The 18,447-nt window shown below is 44.9% G+C and overlaps 1 protein-coding gene and 1 long non-coding RNA gene across 2 annotated transcripts in view; both read left to right on the top strand.

Moving 5' to 3' along the window:
- LOC130369937 (inactive ubiquitin carboxyl-terminal hydrolase 53) overlaps positions 1–1,563 on the top strand; it is a 29,304-nt gene extending 27,741 nt beyond the window's left edge. The window contains exon 16 of the mRNA XM_056575552.1: positions 43–1,563. Within this exon, the coding sequence (XP_056431527.1) occupies positions 43–119 (77 nt within the window). The 3' untranslated portion in view covers positions 120–1,563. The remainder of the gene's footprint in view (positions 1–42) is intronic.
- Positions 1,564–5,186: 3,623 nt separating this feature from the next.
- Positions 5,187–6,178, top strand: LOC130369773 (uncharacterized). Its single transcript, XR_008892899.1, has 5 exons — positions 5,187–5,274; positions 5,376–5,454; positions 5,651–5,706; positions 5,862–5,914; positions 6,043–6,178. It is a non-coding gene; the product is annotated as an uncharacterized LOC130369773 (long non-coding RNA).
- Positions 6,179–18,447: the final 12,269 nt, after the last annotated feature.

The following is an 18,447-nucleotide window of genomic DNA, read 5'->3' as shown; positions in this document are numbered from 1 at the left end:
TTTTAGATGTTGTGCTTAAGCTGTACATTTTTCTGATTCTAGGTTATTCTACGGCTAAAAGTGCTGCGAGGTGGAACCCGGTGACTCCTAAAGGACTGGATGAACACGGGTACCTCTGAGTTCCACAAACTGTGCAGAAGAGCGATGATGAATCTGTGATTATTATTTTTTTTTTAATCCTCCGATTGAAGGGGAGACGTCGACATGCTTAAACGACTCATCTTCCCGTTGCACAGAAAATCCAAAGCGCCAAAGAAATCGATTCCCGAAAAACGACGTTGAAAGAATGTTACAAGCACCGGTTCCTCCTCATTGCTTTGTAAATACAACCTTAACAAATCTCCTGAAGCGTTTGGAAGCCATAACACACCAAACTGTGTTAGCACAGTGCTTACGTCACTCGTAGCTCATCCTCTTAATGCCATTGCATTTTTCAATGTGTTATTAAGTTGCGCGAGGTCTGCTTTAATCGTGTTTTCCTCCATGTTCTTAAAAGGCATTCCAGTGCTGCAAGTACACTCATTAGCAGAGGGGTTGAAGAGTGGTAGATTTGTATCTTAGAATGTCGCCATGTTGCATGTTAAGCTAGATAACGGCATACCGTCTTATCCCAAAGAGCCTTCTTCATGCCTTGCAATAATTACTTTGGTGAGTTGTGTTATTTTTTTCAAATTTACGGAAATTTACTTAATTGGTTTAAGAAGAAAATCTATGGAATTTGTTTTCGGTACATGACTTTGCTATGTGACTGCGTGACTTTTAAGCACTTTTTGAGCTGAATAATTGTGGATTGCCTTTTCTCTGGGGGGATTCTGAACTGAGAGAGCGGAGAGCCCAGCCCGTGTGTTTATGAATAGTAGACTCATTTGAAAGTCATATTAACAAATCCTCACCAGCGGGAGTAAACCGGGATAAATAAATTATAAAGCACGCTCTGTCTCCACGCGGTTCAAAGACCCCAAAGCGGGCAGCGGTTAAACCAACAGGAGCTTCGGGAAAACCAACTGCACCTGAAACGGTTCTGGGCTTGTCTCACCAGGCAACGTCTCACAACACACACAGAGGATCTGTACCAGAATGTCTTAGTATAAAAAAACAGCCACTTAACTCCCCCCTCCCCTTAACTCCCCCTCCCCTTAACTCCCCGTCCCTTAAGAGGTTAACGGCACGATTTAAACCAAGAATATGAACACGTGTTTCCATTCATTCTACCTTTTGCTCAATCGGAAGCTTGTGAATCATTGGCCTGGAATGTGATGGAAGTAAATAAATCCTAATGCTGTTGTTTTCATTTTGTTTAAGGTTCTGTTTTTTTGTTTATTTGTCATGTTTTCAAGATGGCAGGAGATTGTTGTGGGTTAAATTGCACATGTATAGGATACGAGCAGGACTAAGACGGAGCCCGGTTGGAGGGCGAGAATGGGTGGTGGTGTTTTGTTGGTGAACAGGTGTCTGGCTAATGCTCTTTCTGCACACACCCCAATCACTCTTTCACTCTCTGTCTCTCTGTCTCTCTCTCTCTCTCTCTCTGTCTCTCTGTCTCTCTCTCTCTCTGTCTCTCTGTCTCTCTGTCTCTCTGTCTCTCTGTCTCTCTCTCTCTCTCTCTCTCTGTCTCTCTCTCTGTCTCTCTCTCTCTCTCTCTCTCTCTCTCTCTCTCTCTCTCTGTCTCTCTGTCTCTCTGTCTCTCTCTCTCTCTCTCTCTCTCTCTCTCTGTCTCTCTCTCTCTCTCTGTCTTTACCTCTCTGTCGCTTTCTCTCCAAGCTGCAGAGTCAAACATCCCTATAGATTTGATGTGTAACATAATGCTGCATTCCACTTTATTTCATGTACTTTGTCTTAACACTCCCTTCCAATACTCCTTAACTTTTTTTTATAGGTCCTGTTATGGGCAAAAGTAGTAGTGCTGTCACTATATTAATGCCTTTTACTATCAATCCACGTTGGCTAAGAGTGTAGACGCTTTTGAGCATGTCTTTGGGAATTGAAATGCTTATTTTGAACAGATTATTTTTGCTTGGTCCCATTCCTGAATATTCATCCTCTACTTGGTAAAATGCTGGAGATGTCTTTTACGGTGTTTCGATGGTATCAACTGTTTTGTACATTTTGGACAGAGTAAACTGCACAGTGCCTTTTGTACTTTTCTATGTTCTCGACCATTTGAAATACAATTATGTGTAAAATTCTTTGATTTTCAGGATTGTTTTTTAACAAGATATTTCGTTTGTATTAATTATTAAACCATTTTATTTAAGCAGTGGTCTGTCATTTTGGGTGTCCACCGATGCCTAGCGTGTTGCTGCCTCCTGCAGGATATTTGACTGAACTGCAACTTTGGCCTTTCAATGCCTAATATATTCGCATAATAAAGAGATGAAGAACCTATTCAGATGGCTCGCTTACGGTGCAGTTTCCAATGCTGAATCTATCATTTATCATTTCTCTTAAGATTATTTATCTAAAAAAACGTTTTGGAGATTTCAATGTAGAACTATTAACATCTTTCTATACCTCTCTCTACCCCGTTCTCAATAACTTAACTTTTCAGTGAACAGCCCCTGACCTACGAGGTCATCAAAGCTATCTCCCCATCATCCCATTCACCTCTACGAACGGCTTCTTTGCATCTAATATTAGCTATCATTACTTTAACTTAACTTTACTTAACTTAACATTCAGAAGTGAGAAGCCATCGGAATAAAAAAATCAATATTTAACCAACAAATATTTATATAGACATTTAGAGGTATAACAGGCTTAATGCTAATAGTAGTTATCAAAATATGAGGTAGATATGAACACACTACGTAAAAAATATGTACAGCATAGAAAGTGGTGTGATGACTGAATGTAGAAAAGGTAAATCACAACCCCATGTCTCTAACTCATCATTACTAACACTTTCCCTCCACCCATTTAACGTGCAGACTGCCAAGGGGGTTGGGGTGAGGGTCCACTGGTCTAAGTCACTGGGCCCTTCAACTAAATGGTTGTGGCTTAAATGAATTGAGGGGCGATAGTAGTCATTAGTCTAATGTCTGTGGTCAATTATGTCAATAGTGGAAGTATATCAGCTCTTGGACAAGTGTCCACACTTTATCTTTATCTTCTTGTCTTGTTTAAGTGTGTGTGTGTGACGTGTGTGTCAGAGTGTTTGCGTGTGTGTGTGTGTTTTTCCCCTTTTTTTCGTGTGTGTGTGTGTGTGTGTGTGTGTGCGCCTGTGTCTGTGTGCACATGTGTGCCTGAAAGTGTTTACATCTTCATTCGTCAGCATGGGGCCCCGTTCCTGTCAACGGGGGCTCCTCCTACGCATCTGGCTGACTTCATTAGGGGCCATCAGCTGAACTCTGCCGCACTGTCAGTGTGTCTGACTTCTCCCCCCGCTCCCTCATTTACTCCTCCCACCTGCCAGCCGCCTCCCTCGTCTCTCTCTCTCTCTGTCTTCCCTCACTCATTCCTCACTCTGTCATCATACCTCCATCTTCCACCCGGTTCTCTTTCTTCTGCTTCTTCTGCTTCTGTTTATCTCCTTCTTCTTCTTCTTCTTCTTCTTCTTCTTCTTCTTCTTCTTCTTCTTCTTCTTCTTCTTAATTTACCCTTGCCCTTGCTGTCTTCGCTCTCACCACCCGAGTGAATTCCAGACCTCCGCTTCACTTATCTCTCGAGTTTCTATAGCGTCTGCTGGTTAATGCATCGACCTTAACCTCTGTTTAACCAAGTCAGAATCTCTTTATTGTCATTGCACAAAGTGCAACGAAATTGGGGCAGAGGCTCTCAAAATAGGTGATTTTTAAAAAATTGATAAATAAAGAAATAAATAAAAATAAAGATTTTTTTATATCAAAAACTAATTGAGAAAAGGATTATTTTTTCAAAATACATATCAGTAAAATAACTCAAAAACAAAACTATAAAAAATGTCAGCCAATTCAAAAGGTTGTGTGTTGGCCAAGATAGTGTCACACATTAATTTCTTTATTCTTTTGTGTGACAGTTTTGTGAGTAAGGTTAACCATCATCCGAGTATCAATTCCATGGGCTTATCAATGAATGTCAAAACGCAAATTAATTAGTTTAACTCATCTTTTAAGGCAATTCAACCATTTTATGTTCAAAGAAAATCATGACCAAAGAGGTTTCCTTGTCTACGTCAACGTCATATTGCGCCCCATTTATTTATTTACGTCCCTGGACAAGCACGAGCGTCCCCTGCCTGATAGTTCACAGCTGAGACAGGCCAGCCAATCAGAGAGTTCGAGCCAGGGCAGCGGGAGTTTATTAGCGCGAGCACAGGTGGCGCTGTTCCTTTTCACTTTGTTACATTGTTAATTTTATTTGAGTAAATGTCAATGCTCGCATGGTCCTTTAATTGCTAATTTATTGATAACATAATATATATTTATAAAGAGATATCTGAATCTATTCAACTTTGCCTCGAGCAACTTGATTATCGAAGAAAAATCGATTGAAAAGTCCGTCGAATGGGGAAACGAACCGAACTTCAGTCGGAACGGTGAGCTAGCTTATGTCGTCGACGGTTGGTAATACACATAACACATATATATACATTGTTACCCAAAATAATGCTTATTTTTGTAATTAATCTCCCCAAAGACAGTGTTGGCGAGTGTTGGCGCGTCGAGGAAAGGTGCATGATGGAGTCACTAGATGACCACCACCGGAGCAAATGCGTGTACGTACATGTTGGCCAAGATAAGTGTCATACATTAATTTCTTTATTCTTTTGTGTGACAGTTTTGTGAGTAAGGTTAACCATCATCCGAGTATCAATTCCATGGGCTTATCAATGAATGTCAAAACGCAAATTAATTAGTTTAACTCATCTTTTAAGACAATTCAACCATTTTATGTTCAAAGAAAATCATGACCAAAGAGGCTCCTTGTCTACTTCAATGTCATATTGCGCCCCATTTATTTATTTACGTCCCTGGACAAGCACGAGCGTCCCCTGCCTTATAGTTCACAGCTGAGACAGGCCAGCCAATCAGAGAGCTCGAGCCAGGGCAGCGGGAGTTTATTAGCGCGAGCACAGCTGGCGCTTTTCCTTTTCACTTTGTTACATTGTTAATTTTATTTGAGTAAATGTCAATGCTCGCATGGTCCTTTTAATTACTAATTTATTGATAACATAATATATATTTATAAAGAGATATCTGAATCTATTCAACTTTGCCTCGAGCAACTTGATTATCGAAGAAAAATCGATTGAAAAGTCCGTCGAATGTGGAAACGAACCGAACTTCAGTCGGAACGGTGAGCTAGCTTATGTCGTCGACGGTTGGTAATACACATAACACATATATATACATTGTTACCCAAAATAATGCTTATTTTTGTAATTAATCTCCCCAAAGACAGTGTTGGCGGGTGTTGGTGCGTCGAGGAAAGGTGCATGATGGAGTCACTAGATGACCACCACCGGAGCAAATGCGTGTACGTGCAATTGTGTGAGTGCGTGCCTGCGTGTGTATGTGCATGTGTGCGTGCGTGTGTGTGTCTGAAAGTGTTGAAAGCAGCCTTTAGAAAGGCAGATATAAGTCTGTAAATAACGGTGGGCAGGTGTCTCATATTGGCCATTTGATTTTGGTATACATCTTTATCTAATCCACTATCTATTATCTATCTGCAGGCAGAACATAGTAAAAGAAAGCCACGGAAGAACAGGAGGAGGGGGAAGAATCACAGGTATATGAGTTATCAGCTCAGAAGTGTATGATGAAGAAACTCATTCAGGCATTCCGACTTGTATCTCCCTTCCTCACACACGCATTAAAATGCCTAATACAATGTATAATGTACTCAAACCCGTTCAGTCTGTTAATGTTTGATGACCTCTGTAGAACAGAGTGGTGCCCCTGGGAGGAGACATCGAATGGGAAGACTTGAGCTACAGGTAATATAAATATCACTTAATACGTTTAGGATAAATACACGTCTTCATGTATATTATTCTCTCTCTGTCAAGGAGTTTCATAATTCATTCAACCCCCTCTGTCTCCCTCTCTTTGCATGTTCTTCTAGGATAATAACCCGAGCCGTTTCAATCGCCGGATGGAGAAGGGAAAGGGAGGAAGAGACAAGACTCGCAGGTAATGGAGATTTACGTCAGTTTGAAAGAGTAGGATGAGTGAATATATTTAGGTGGGATCTTTGGCTAATGGCGTGCTTTCTTTTCAACACCCGATTGTATACTCAACACCATGAGGAGTTCACGAATAATAATAATAATAATAATTAATTCAATTTATATAGCGCCTTTCAAGGTACCCAAGGTCGCTTAACAAGAGGTGTACACAGGGGGGGGGGGGCAGGTTAAAGGCCATAGGCCTCTAAGAAGAGGTGTGCCTTCAGGAGCTTTTTGAATGACTCCACTGAAGTGGCACAGCGGATATGGAGGGGGAGCAGATTCCACAGAGTGGGGGCAGAGGCGCAGAAGGGCCTGTCCCCAAAGGACAATCTTAGTTGTCTAGGCTTCTAGGATATATTTAGTATGATAATGCTGCTCATCTAAGAGCCTTAAGATACCAATAGAAATGTACGTTAATATTAAGAGTCGTCTGTCATGCCGGCTTTGTACGTTTAGCTTTACAATAAAAAGAGCAGAATTATTGGTCGAGATTAAAAGCTTTCAGAAAATCAGCTCTTGCTTGTCAATCGCTAATCTTGCATCCCCACTTTCAACAATAATTATGCTCCCATGGACATGGTAAGTGTCCCTGATTAAAGCTACTAATTGCTTGGGCCATCATTGACTTTGTTTGATTGTGTTTTTGTTACAATGTCCCAGACAGTGTTTACTTTGATCTTGGACTTACAATTTACAAGAAATGATTGACTAAAGTGCTCGTAAACCGACAGCCATTTGCTTACATTATTACATTGGATTGACTTTCTTTGTTTTGTTGGAAATGCACTCTTCACAGCTTGTTTATGGAAAAGATGGTTTTGCGTGCGGAAGGACAATTCAGTGCCCCAGTTTGTTCAAAGGTTGGGTACAAAATGATCGTTGGATGAGGGACATAATGACTGGTGGTAAACATAGCCGATTGCAAAAGTTCATTAGAAGGAGGCAACTTCTTTGCGTTGGGTTCTTGTGTTTGTCGTGATTAACTCTCCTCATGTTAGTTCAAAGGAATGGGTTACATACACTGATATTGCCCCTGGTAGCACTTTTCCTTATGTCAGTGATTTATGGGCCTTGTACTTGAAGCAGAAAATGTGGTTTGCGCAAAGCCTTTTGTCAGGAAGCGAGTGTGAAATGAGAAAGTCAGTAAGTTCAGAGGAGATTGATAAATTGTGTCTTTGTGCTTCGCGCCGTTCTCATAACTTTTAGTTAAAATGTTAATATACACCATCGCACACCTTCACCTGCTTTATGCTTGGGCACCAGCCCGCTTCCAGCCCTCTCTCTCTCTCTCTCTCTCTCTCTCTCTCTCTCTCTCTCTCTCTCTCTCTCTCTCTCTCTCTCTCTCTCTCTCTCAGAGAGAGGAGAGGTGGAGATGAGGTGGAGAGTGGTTTCCACACCCTTATGGCTGATATCGCTTTACATATATGATGTCTCATTATTTGGGATGTCAGATCAAGACACGGTGCGCAGGGGCGTAGCCACATGGGGGCCTCTGACCCCCCTGGTCAGAGGTCGGCCATCCCACTGCCCCCCCTCCACCCCCGAGTTTGAAAAAAACTGAAACATTCTTAAGAAAGCTGAAATATATGCACTATTAGTTTGATCTAACTTTGACTTATTATTCTTAATCAAAGTGTTATATATTGACAATCAAGCCCCCCCCCCCTCCACCCCAACACCACCTGATACATTGAGTCACATTGTAGAGGGCTCCCTCTGTAGGTTTACACTCGCTACTGCATAAATAGCCTCTTAGTGGCTGATGTCGGGACCTGATCATCGTTTTAATACTCATGCAACCATAAAATGTGTTATGAAAGTAAAATAGGTTTGTTTGCCAGTGTTTAATGCCTGGCCCGGGTTGATGAAGATCCCCTGTGTAAAGCACTGAAAAGGTTAATAAGCAGCATAGCACTGCTGTGTGGTTTGTGTTTAAGGGATAACACATCTCAATAGCGGCTTATGTAGTTTGAAAGTCGCTGTTTTTGTGAGAAAGATATTGGATTTTCAACTGATATTCACGCTATGAATTACAGCGATCTGACGCGTCAAACTTAAGACACGATCTCTCTCTCGCTCTCTCTTCTCTCTCGCTCTCTCTACTCTCTCTCGCTCTCTCTTCTTTCATTTTAAGCACCCACAGGCTTTTGTTATCCTTGTAGTCCTGACAAGAGGGACAGGATAAGGGCCGGAAACCATGCTTTTCTTGGTGCAGTAAAAAGCATAAAAACTCATGTTCTTTTGGTGATAGAAGAAAGGAAAAAATAATAACTTGGAATGGTGCTTGATTCCTAAATATGTCACTGCAATGAACAGGAAGTGATCTAGTAGGATGATGTGATTTATAGGGGTCAGAATTACCTGACCCTTTTTAAGATGTGATGTGGCACTCCTTCATGTTGGGGACATGATTGTGGTGGTTAACCCTGCCCCTTTCCAGAAGGTTCTAGATGTCTCTTTCGATAGGGCATTTATCCGGTGTGGCTCGTTGGCAGAGTTAAGATATTGGTGAAGGTGGAATGGAAAATATACATGATAAATATAAATGATTTACCTATTAATCAGCGATTGGTCTAGTAAAACTATGTCAATGTAAAAAATAATATACATATGTACCTCATATAATTTTTATGAGGTACGCAACGAAGGCAGGGAAGTGTGACAATGAATTTGAGGCGCAAAGTCGCATTTAAGTTACCGACCACTAGGTGGCGGTGATGTATAGTGGTCCGAATTGCAACCTTGAGCGGCTCCTTACCCATCTGCCCAGCCTCCCCTCATGATGCGCTTCTCCTCCCACATGAAACCAAATCGCTGTAATGATTGCACGTCACTAGGAGGGATGAGTTGTCATTTATTTCAATAAACCAAAAACCCATGGAGGTAGTTGCCTTTATATTTATATTTTATTTGGAGGTGTTCCACGCTTGCAAGGACACGAGTGAAGAATTGGGCACATTGGTGTGTGTGTGTGTGTGTGTGTGTGTGTGTGTGTGATGTTTCTGTGTGTGTGTGTGTGTGTGTGTGTGTGTGTGTGTGTGTGTGTGTCATGTTTCTGTTTGTGTGTGTGTGTGTCATGTTTCTGTGTGTGTGTGTGTGTGTGTGTCATGTTTCTGTGTGTGTGTGTGTGTCATGTTTCTGTGTGTGTTTCTGTGTGTGTGTGTGTGTGTGTGTGTCATGTTTCTGTGTGTGTGTGTCTCACGCATTGTGTGAGTAGTGTGTGTGTGTCTCACGCATTGTTTGAGTAGTGTGTGTGTGTCTCACGCATTGTGTGAGTAGTGTGTGTGTGTCTCACGCATTGTGTGAGTAGTGTGTGTGTGTGTCTCACGCATTGTGTGAGTAGTGTGTGTGTGTGTCTCTCACGCATTGTGTGAGTAGTGTGTGTGTGTGTGTGTCTCACGCATTGTGTGAGTAGTGTGTGTGTGTGTCTCACGCATTGTGTGAGTAGTGTGCGTGTCTCACGCATTGTGTGAGTAGTGTGCGTGTCTCACGCATTGTGTGAGTAGTGTGCGTGTGTCTCACGCATTGTGTGAGTAGTGTGTGTGTGTCTCACGCATTGTGTGAGTAGTGTGTGTGTGTCTCACGCATTGTGTGCATGTGTGTGTCTCACGCATTGTGTGCATGTGTGTGTCTCACGCATTGTGTGCATGTGTGTGTCTGTCAGGTTTGTGAGTGTGTGTTGCGTTGTCGTCCTCAAAGGCATAGTGACATGTGTCGCCCGGGTCACCTGGTCCACGAATCAGTCTCGAACAATCACCGTTCTAATTTACCCAACGCTGATTTATTCCTTGGCAACCTTACGATGGAAAATGTTGTGTGTGTGTGTGTGTGTCATGTTTCTGTGTGTGTTTGTGTGTGTCATGTTTCTGTGTGTGTTTCTGTGTGTGTGTGTGTGTGTGTCATGTTTCTGTGTGTGTGTGTCTCACGCATTGTGTGAGTAGTGTGTGTGTGTCTCACGCATTGTTTGAGTAGTGTGTGTGTGTCTCACGCATTGTGTGAGTAGTGTGTGTGTGTCTCACGCATTGTGTGAGTAGTGTGTGTGTGTCTCACGCATTGTGTGAGTAGTGTGTGTGTGTGTCTCACGCATTGTGTGAGTAGTATGTGTGTGTGTCTCACGCATTGTGTGAGTAGTGTGTGTGTGTGTCTCACGCATTGTGTGAGTAGTGTGTGTGTGTGTGTGTCTCACGCATTGTGTGAGTAGTGTGTGTGTGTGTCTCACGCATTGTGTGAGTAGTGTGTGTGTGTGTCTCACGCATTGTGTGAGTAGTGTGCGTGTCTCACGCATTGTGTGAGTAGTGTGCGTGTGTCTCAAGCATTGTGTGAGTAGTGTGTGTGTGTCTCACGCATTGTGTGAGTAGTGTGTGTGTGTCTCACGCATTGTGTGCATGTGTGTGTCTCACGCATTGTGTGCATGTGTGTGTCTCACGCATTGTGTGCATGTGTGTGTCTGTCAGGTTTGTGAGTGTGTGTTGCGTTGTCGTCCTCAAAGGCATAGTGACATGTGTCGCCCGGGTCACCTGGTCCACGAATCAGTCTCGAACAATCACCGTTCTAATTTACCCAACGCTGATTTATTCCTTGGCAACCTTACGATGGAAAAACCTACCTCACCTGATGTGCCCCTCTTACCGTCGTAAAGTGGTGGGTGACACGGATTTGAATCATCTGGGGACAGGGTAGAAGAACACACTGAACTTTGAAACATTTGATCAAATGTATTAATTAAGAATGAATGAATGACCAAATCCTTTACCATGAACCCGCATTGGTAACATGGCTGCCATCAGCACTCTGAGTGGAGAAAAGCGCTAAATAAATGCCGTCCATTTACCGTTTATCTACTTTCATAGATGAGGGTCGTTATTCTCCCTTCCATGACACCGTTAAACGTTGTCGGGATATGGAGTAGCTTTATAGGACTCACTCACTCACTCACTCACTCACTCACTCACTCACTCACTCACTCACTCACTCACTCACTCACTCACTCACTCACTCACTCACTCACTCACTCACTCACTCACTCACTCACTCACTCACTCACTCACTCACTCACTCACTCACTCACTCACTCACTCACTCACTCACTCACTCACTCACTCACTCACTCACTCACTCACTCACTCACGCACTCACGCACACACTTGTGCCTGCCGCTTGATGTTGGCTCCTCCGTCTCCGTGGAAACCATTCCGGAGCCTGTTCTGCCACTCGCAGGCAGGCCGTCGCGGTTTCAGGTCGAAATGCCGGTTTGTCTTTAGGGTTGCCAATAGTGAAGGGAGGGAAGGAGGAGAAATATATGTATATTTGTATATGTAGTGGAGAGACAGGGAAGCGTGGTTGCACATGCTTATGAAGTGTGTAGGCTTAACAGCATTTAGAGCACAGGATTAGCATTGGCTTCTCTGCCTCTGGCGTCTCTCATGTCTGACTGTGTGGCCTCTTTCTCTCTGTACATTTCTCATCTCCCTGGCAGGAGTGCGTGTGTTAATGTGTTGTGTGTGTGTGTCGATGTGTGCGCAGAGGGCCTATGAGTGGCGAGCATTTCCAATGTTTGCCGTTAATACCGTTTTATTATCGCCCTTATGAATTTTCAGTGTCTTTCGTTAAAGGTTAATATGGTGTGGTGCGTTTCCTTTTTGTGCCGCGCGCTGCTTGTTTGCGCTCTTCATGCGTGTCTTGTCGTTTATTGCGTTGCTAAACACGCGACTGGTAAGCACTCATAAAGACGGCGCGTGTCGGTCCTCTGCAGTTGTACAGTTTTCGTGACATTCATTTGCATAATCTTCTGCCCGTTCCCATTATGCATTCCCACGTCAGTTTATAGTTTTATTCCTGTCAGCAGGGTCATTTCCATTTTACTTTTAACAAATCCATCCGACGTGTTTGTTTGAAAATGTGTGTCGAGTTGAGTTGTTAACCGTCGTTTAAATCCAGGAGTCTGGGATAACAATTCCGAGTGGAAGGTTTGAACGGGAATGTTTTACAGGAGTTTAAACCTTCCTACTTTTAATACGGTCCGAGCCAGGGGTAAAGTAGTGGCTGACGCCTCGGAGCTCAACCACAGCCGTGCCAACAGCTGGCCGCCTGCGATTGGCACGTTTGATGCTAAGGGGATGATTCACCTTACCTCTGATACCTGTTTAAAATGCAGCCTTTTTGGGTCTAGTGTTGTCGTACCACTACCAGGGTATAATCCTCAACACCTCATTTACATTTATGTGGGGGGGGAAAACAGGCTTTTGTGGCTGTGTAGTAAAGATGGCATTTGAGTGACATTGTGCAAGCAGCTGCACTATCCTCAACACAAGTCTGTATTCAAATTTCAGCCCCTTGCCTGTATGCTACTTGTATTTTCCTTGCCCGCTTTAAAAAACGATTGCCCTCGCACTACGGCAATGGAGGTTTTTATGTTCTGCCAAAGCCCGTTGGATCGTTGACAATGCAACGGGCTGCGTTGGGTTCAGCGCGGTGTTGGCTGTTGTACGTGAGGCTGTTCGATGGTGGTTCAAACCTATGTGCTGGGAAGTCACTGTTTGTAGCAGTATGTACAGGATGCTTCCCTTTCTGACATGAATGTTGAAGATCAGTTTTTTTAGAGGACCTGATGCCTGCTGAAGCAAACCAGTATTATTTAAAAAGGTGTGATAAGAAAACCCATTTCTGGCTCTGACTGAGTTTATCTATCGGAAGGAACCAAGTAATCAAGTGCATCGTAAAAGGGGAAAAAAACATTTTCATTATGCTTCTTGAAGATTTAACAGCAAATTCAATTCAGCATCGACTACTGTAAAATACTCACCTGGCCCATGATAATATATTTCCTTTACGGTACACTGTATGTAAAATGAACAGGAGCCAATTCTTGTATTATTGTATTATTATTTCTTGGCATTGAATACTGTGTTATGCGATCACAGTGATCCAATTACAAAAATAGTACTGTTCATTTGTTCCCAAAATGGGGACAGTGATTGTTGGGGTGGTAGGGGGTTGAGAGGGTGGGTTTGGGTGATGAGTGTGGGGGTGGGACGAAGAGGGTGTGAAGGATGTTGTGCTGAAGAGGATGGCGGGTGGGGATGGCGTGAGATGGAGGTGGGTGTGGGAGGGGGGGGTCTTCAGTAGATACATGAAATGATGGGGATGAGAGGGGGTGGGGGTGGGAAAGAGACCCATTATCTTGTCCCGTGCACTGTAATTATCGCTCCTGCTCTTTCCGCACCGCTGCGCGTGTCTCCCCCCCCTCGCCATTGTAACCGTGATTGACTGGCCCCAGCCGAAAGGCGCGGCCATGGCGGCGAAGGCGGCGAGCTCAGGAAGAGGCATCAGACGCACACATCTCGCATCATGGAGCCGCCTGCCATCCGATCTCATCGTCACTCTTCTCCTCGATGCCTTCTTCTGCCGCCACCGCCGCCTCCGCCGCCGCCGCCTTCCCGTTATGAGACAGATCTGTTTGCCTTCCGTCTCTCTTTCGTTCTGTCTTTTTTTAGATTCTTTAGTTCTATTACGTTCGTCCTGTGCTTTTTTTTCGTTCTTGTTTCGTTCTTTCTTATGTTCGCTCATTAGTTGTTTTGTTCCTTCTTTCGCACTTTCTTTCGTTATAGTATACTATGATGTTCGATCAGTCTTTAGTTCTTTCTTTCGTTCTTTTCGTTCTTCCCTTTTTTGTTTGTTTTTCTTTCGTTACTCCTTTCATTCGTCTCTTCGATCTGTTTAGTTGTTCCTTTGTGTGTGTGCTTGTGTGTGTGTGTGCATATGCATGCTTGTGTGTGTGTGCATATGCATGCTTGTGTGTGCCTGTGTGAGTGTGTGTGTATGTGTGTAATTCTGTGCCGGTATGTGCGTGCCCGTGTGTGTGTGTGTGTGTTTGTGCACTGCCCGTGTCTGTGGTAATGTGTGTGTTGTCTCCTCGCGGGCTGGGGGGATGGAGGTGGGAGGTGGCAGACAGACGACAGGGTAAACGTGTAAGAGAGAATAGACACAGCGAACACATCGGCCCGGACGGTGGGGGCCGGCGGACTCTGTGTCCTGTGATGCCGCGCACGGTTCAAAATAATTACAGTTTATGTTCACTTTCATGCATGGATGGGCTGATGGGTAACGCAAGCCGAACTGTAAGGCTCTGTGACTTTGAGACGGGGGCACACTCGTGCCTCAGTATGTCATACGTGCATTCCTGCGTTCACTCGTCTCCTTGTGTTGTCCAGAACTACAGGCCCCGATTTAGGCAAGGCCTGTCTCTTATATTACTGCTTGCTAAGTTTTTGAGTTTTGTTTATGCACGTCAACACGCTCTTCTTCCCTGGGAAAGTGTATGTGTGTGTGTGTGTGTTTGCCCATGTTTGTGTGTGGCTGTGTGCCTGTGTTTCTGATTGTGTGTGTGCTCATATTTGTGTGTGAGTTTATGCGTGTGTGTGTGTGCCTGTGTTTCTGTTGGTGTGTGCCCAGTTTTTTGTGAGTTTGTGTGCGTTTGTATGCCTGTGTTTCTGTTTGTGTGTGTGTGTGTGTCTTGTGCTTGTGTGTGTTGTGCAGTGTGTGCCGAATGCTCTCGGCCATAGCCAGCCTGTGGCACTGTTCCGCGACAGGTGTGAGTGATCCACCTTGCCAGCGAGGGGAGATCATCAGGCCCCTGAGAGGGCCATCGATTGAGCTGCCCACAGCCGCCATCTCGTAATGGATTGGATTTATTCCACTATGGATGAGACCTCTCTAAGCATTGGTGTGTGTGTGTGTGTTCATGCACACATATAGACGGACGCGTTGGCTTACACGGTGCTATAGGACTGTCTGATGAACAGTAGTCACCTAGAAACGTCACTCAGACACGCACGCACACTCACACACACACACACCGAAATCCCTGTCCTAAAAATGTGCATGACATTCGGCAGACAGGTGGGATATTCGCGATCAAAGGCGGCGATGTTTTATCAGTAGTAGCATGTTGATATATGAAGGGAAATGAGGGGGAAAAAAACATCTATTTGGGGTGAATATTGGGATGTTTCCATGGCATTCGTCTTCAGCGGTGAAAGATGAGCATCTTCAAAAAAAAAAAGAGTAAAAACAAAGAGTGCGGGATGTGGAAGATGGCGGCGGCGCGACTATCTCTGAATGTTCCGGTGGAGAGGCGTTCTCTCTCGCTGCGCAGGGCAAATATTAAGCAAATCATCATCCGCGAGTCGTTTGGAAAGCCATTTGGGCGTCTTGAGGGCTATTACCGTGACACTGGGTAAACAGATTGAGAGATCCAAACACTCGATTCACGGGCAGCGCGGCACTCGCCTCCTCAACACTTTTTAAATGGGAAATGCATCACCAACAATGTACTACTGAAAGATCAGCATAGTTAAAGAGAGAACTAATTAGACTAATCTTTTTTTCGCCAGAAGGTTTACCTATAATGGTTACCATCTATCCATGTGTAATGTTTCTGAGAACGCTTGCTGGAGATCCATCTTCCCAAAGCCTCAGGGCTGTGTGTGTGTGTGTGTGTGTGTGTGTGTCGGCTCGTGTGTGTGTGTCGGCTTGTGTGTGTTGGCTTGTGTGTATGCGCACGGGTGCATGCCTGTTTGTGTGTGCGAACGGGGGTATAACCGTATAATGTGATGACAGCTTTAGTTGTTCCACAGACACAAACGATAACAATGGTCATTAACGTGCAAATGGCACTCGCTTTCCCCGAAAGTTATTCGTCAACTACCAAAAGACTCATCAAGCACCGGAAGTCTTTTTTAACCCTCGACATTCCCTATGTCAACTTTAGCCTCCCTGATGTGTGTGACGCGCAGACAAAACATCTGTTGGTGAAGGGTATCCGGTACGCCGTAATCTCCCCCAACTGACGGGTGGGACGGGGTAGGGGTTTATTGTCCGGGTACAGATGGCGGTGATCAGATGCGCTGCCCGCGGATCAGAACCTCCACCGCCCTTGCTAATGAGGCCAGCCGCCCGCGGCATCTGCGCGGTCATCTCGGTCACGTCATGGGTGGGTTTGGTGGTGGGTTGGGTGGGCATCGCGTCGCTCGTCGTCGCGGCCGACCGACCGAAGCCAACCGCCGTTGTTTCCCCGGGGCCAACATCGGAATGGACCCACGTCCGTAGAGACGTCCGCGGCAACGTCATCGTCATTTCTTACGGCTGCTGTTCGAACTCGTGAGCAGATTGCGTCGCACGTCGACAAGGCCGAACGACCGAAGTCCACCGCCGCTGTCGGCCAGGGGGGGGGGGGGGGGGCAACATCGGGGGCCAACAACAGTGGCGTTGTTCGCGGCAACCTCAACGCACGTTTTTACGGCTTATCTTCAAACTCATGAGCCGACGGCGTCGCACGTCGTCGAGGCTAGTCGACCAAAGTCCACCGCCGCCTTCGCCCGGGGGCCAACGTCGCCATCGATCCATGTCAGTGGCGTTGTTCGTGGCAAAGTCATCGCGTCATTCTTAAGGGTGTTCTTCAAAACTCGGGAGCCGACGGGAACAGAAAGGGGTCGTCGATCTGCGCCAAAAGCCTCGGTTCGTAGATCGGGTGGAAAGGGCCAACGGGTTGGACGCACGGAGAACGTGATCATACAGATTACGAGCAATTTGACCCCCCGCTGGTTCTGGGCTCCGTGAGAGGTGCAGACAATACCTGAAGCCACGGGGCAGCTGTGAACTGCCCGTTAAGTGGTGGCAGTATGGCAGGGGGTCCCTTTCGGTTTCAGCCTGGAAATCTGGACCGAAAAGAACTGGGAAATTAAAGCGCACAGAGGCGCCATGCAGCGTTACACCGCGCCGTAATGAGGGCACTTGCCTCTGAAGTAATGGACATCTCCAAAGGACTTTCAGTTTGTGCCCACTTTGCCGATTGTTAAATTACGTCGGTTGTATCCATGAGAGACCTGGTGAGTCAGCCACCAGTCGTGATGAACCAGAGAAATCCTGAGTCCAAGCACAGTTAGCAACAGGAAGAATCTAATCAGCATAACTGTGTTGGGTTCTTTCTACCCCTGTGTTAAAAATAGAAAAAAAAAAGAATTTACAGGCAAGATTAGATTTAGCTTTTTGTCTATATTTGAGCATTTCGTCATGTATTTAGCCTTCAAGCAATTCTAATCTCTAAAGTGAGGGAGAGCTGGGTTATTGACAATTTGATTTGATGGCCTTTCATGTACAAATCGTTTGAAACTGTTGTTGTTGTTGTGTCCATGGCATTTTGGTCATAAATCCAAACCAATGTTGACAAATGGAGACAAATCCTGCCTTCCCTTCGTACTTCACAAACAAGATGAAAAAACACATTTTTTGGTTTTTTATGAACACGTACACAATGTTGTGTTCTATGGATTTTCAGTAAGGCATTTTTTCAGTACACAACGGGATTCTTCTCGTGTCCGCTGGATACATTTTTCAGGAGTCGTGGATGTTTGTGTACCTGGGTGCCGGTGTTTGACGCCGTATTCTCTTTGAGACACTTTTATTTTGGTATTTCCCTTACTCCTTCCTGTTGCCTCCCAGCCATTTCTCCGTGTCCCCTTTTCCCACTGCGTCTCCGGCGTGGCGCCACTCGTGTCATTGGGCACACCTGCTTCACGCAGCTGTCAATTACACCACGAGTTACAGACTGGCACACAATTAGGGCCCGCCTCATGCACTGGCCTTGCACTGATAATGAGTTTCCCCAGTCATTGATCAAAGTCAGCATCGCACTCAACTACCAGAGTTTCCCAATTAACTTTCAGCACTTAGTCTCTCTCTCTCTCTCTCTCTCTCTCTCTCTCTCTCTCTCTCTCTCTCTCTCTCTCTCTCTCTCTCTCTCTCTCTCTCTCTCTCTCTCTCTCTCTCTCTCTCTCTCTCTCTCTCTCTCTCTCTTCCCCCCCCCCCAATCCACAATGGTCTTGCGCAAGATGTGCCTGAGTCTTCTGCTATATTTATACGCAGAAAAAAGAGGGTGAGGGTATGATATAAATGGAACGATAATTGAATGTCATTTTCATGGTGCGACTCTTTGTTAAGCAAACTCAGTGAAGGGATTACATTTTTTCCGTTAAGAGTTTCTTCGCCCGTTTTTGGATGGCAGTATCTAGGATGACATCCAAATGCGTTCCTATGGGGAGCTATAAGGGGTTAGGGTAACCGTTTAGCATTAGTGTTTAAAATCGATATCAGCGGCCTATTTGCTCTCAACTTAAATGGCTTTAAAAGAGTGAATATGAACCACACCGCATCTCAGTGCATCTAATGAACGATGGCAACGTTTCATTTGACGAGGGCTTTGCCACTTGTTTTGCCATCAACATGCAGCTGCGTACGACTAT

Source organism: Gadus chalcogrammus, chromosome 17 (assembly GCF_026213295.1).
Source record: "Gadus chalcogrammus isolate NIFS_2021 chromosome 17, NIFS_Gcha_1.0, whole genome shotgun sequence".
NCBI classification, from domain to species: domain Eukaryota; kingdom Metazoa; phylum Chordata; class Actinopteri; order Gadiformes; family Gadidae; genus Gadus; species Gadus chalcogrammus.
The sequence above is the reverse complement of the archived record's forward strand: the minus strand, read 5'-3'. Positions and strand labels throughout refer to the sequence as shown.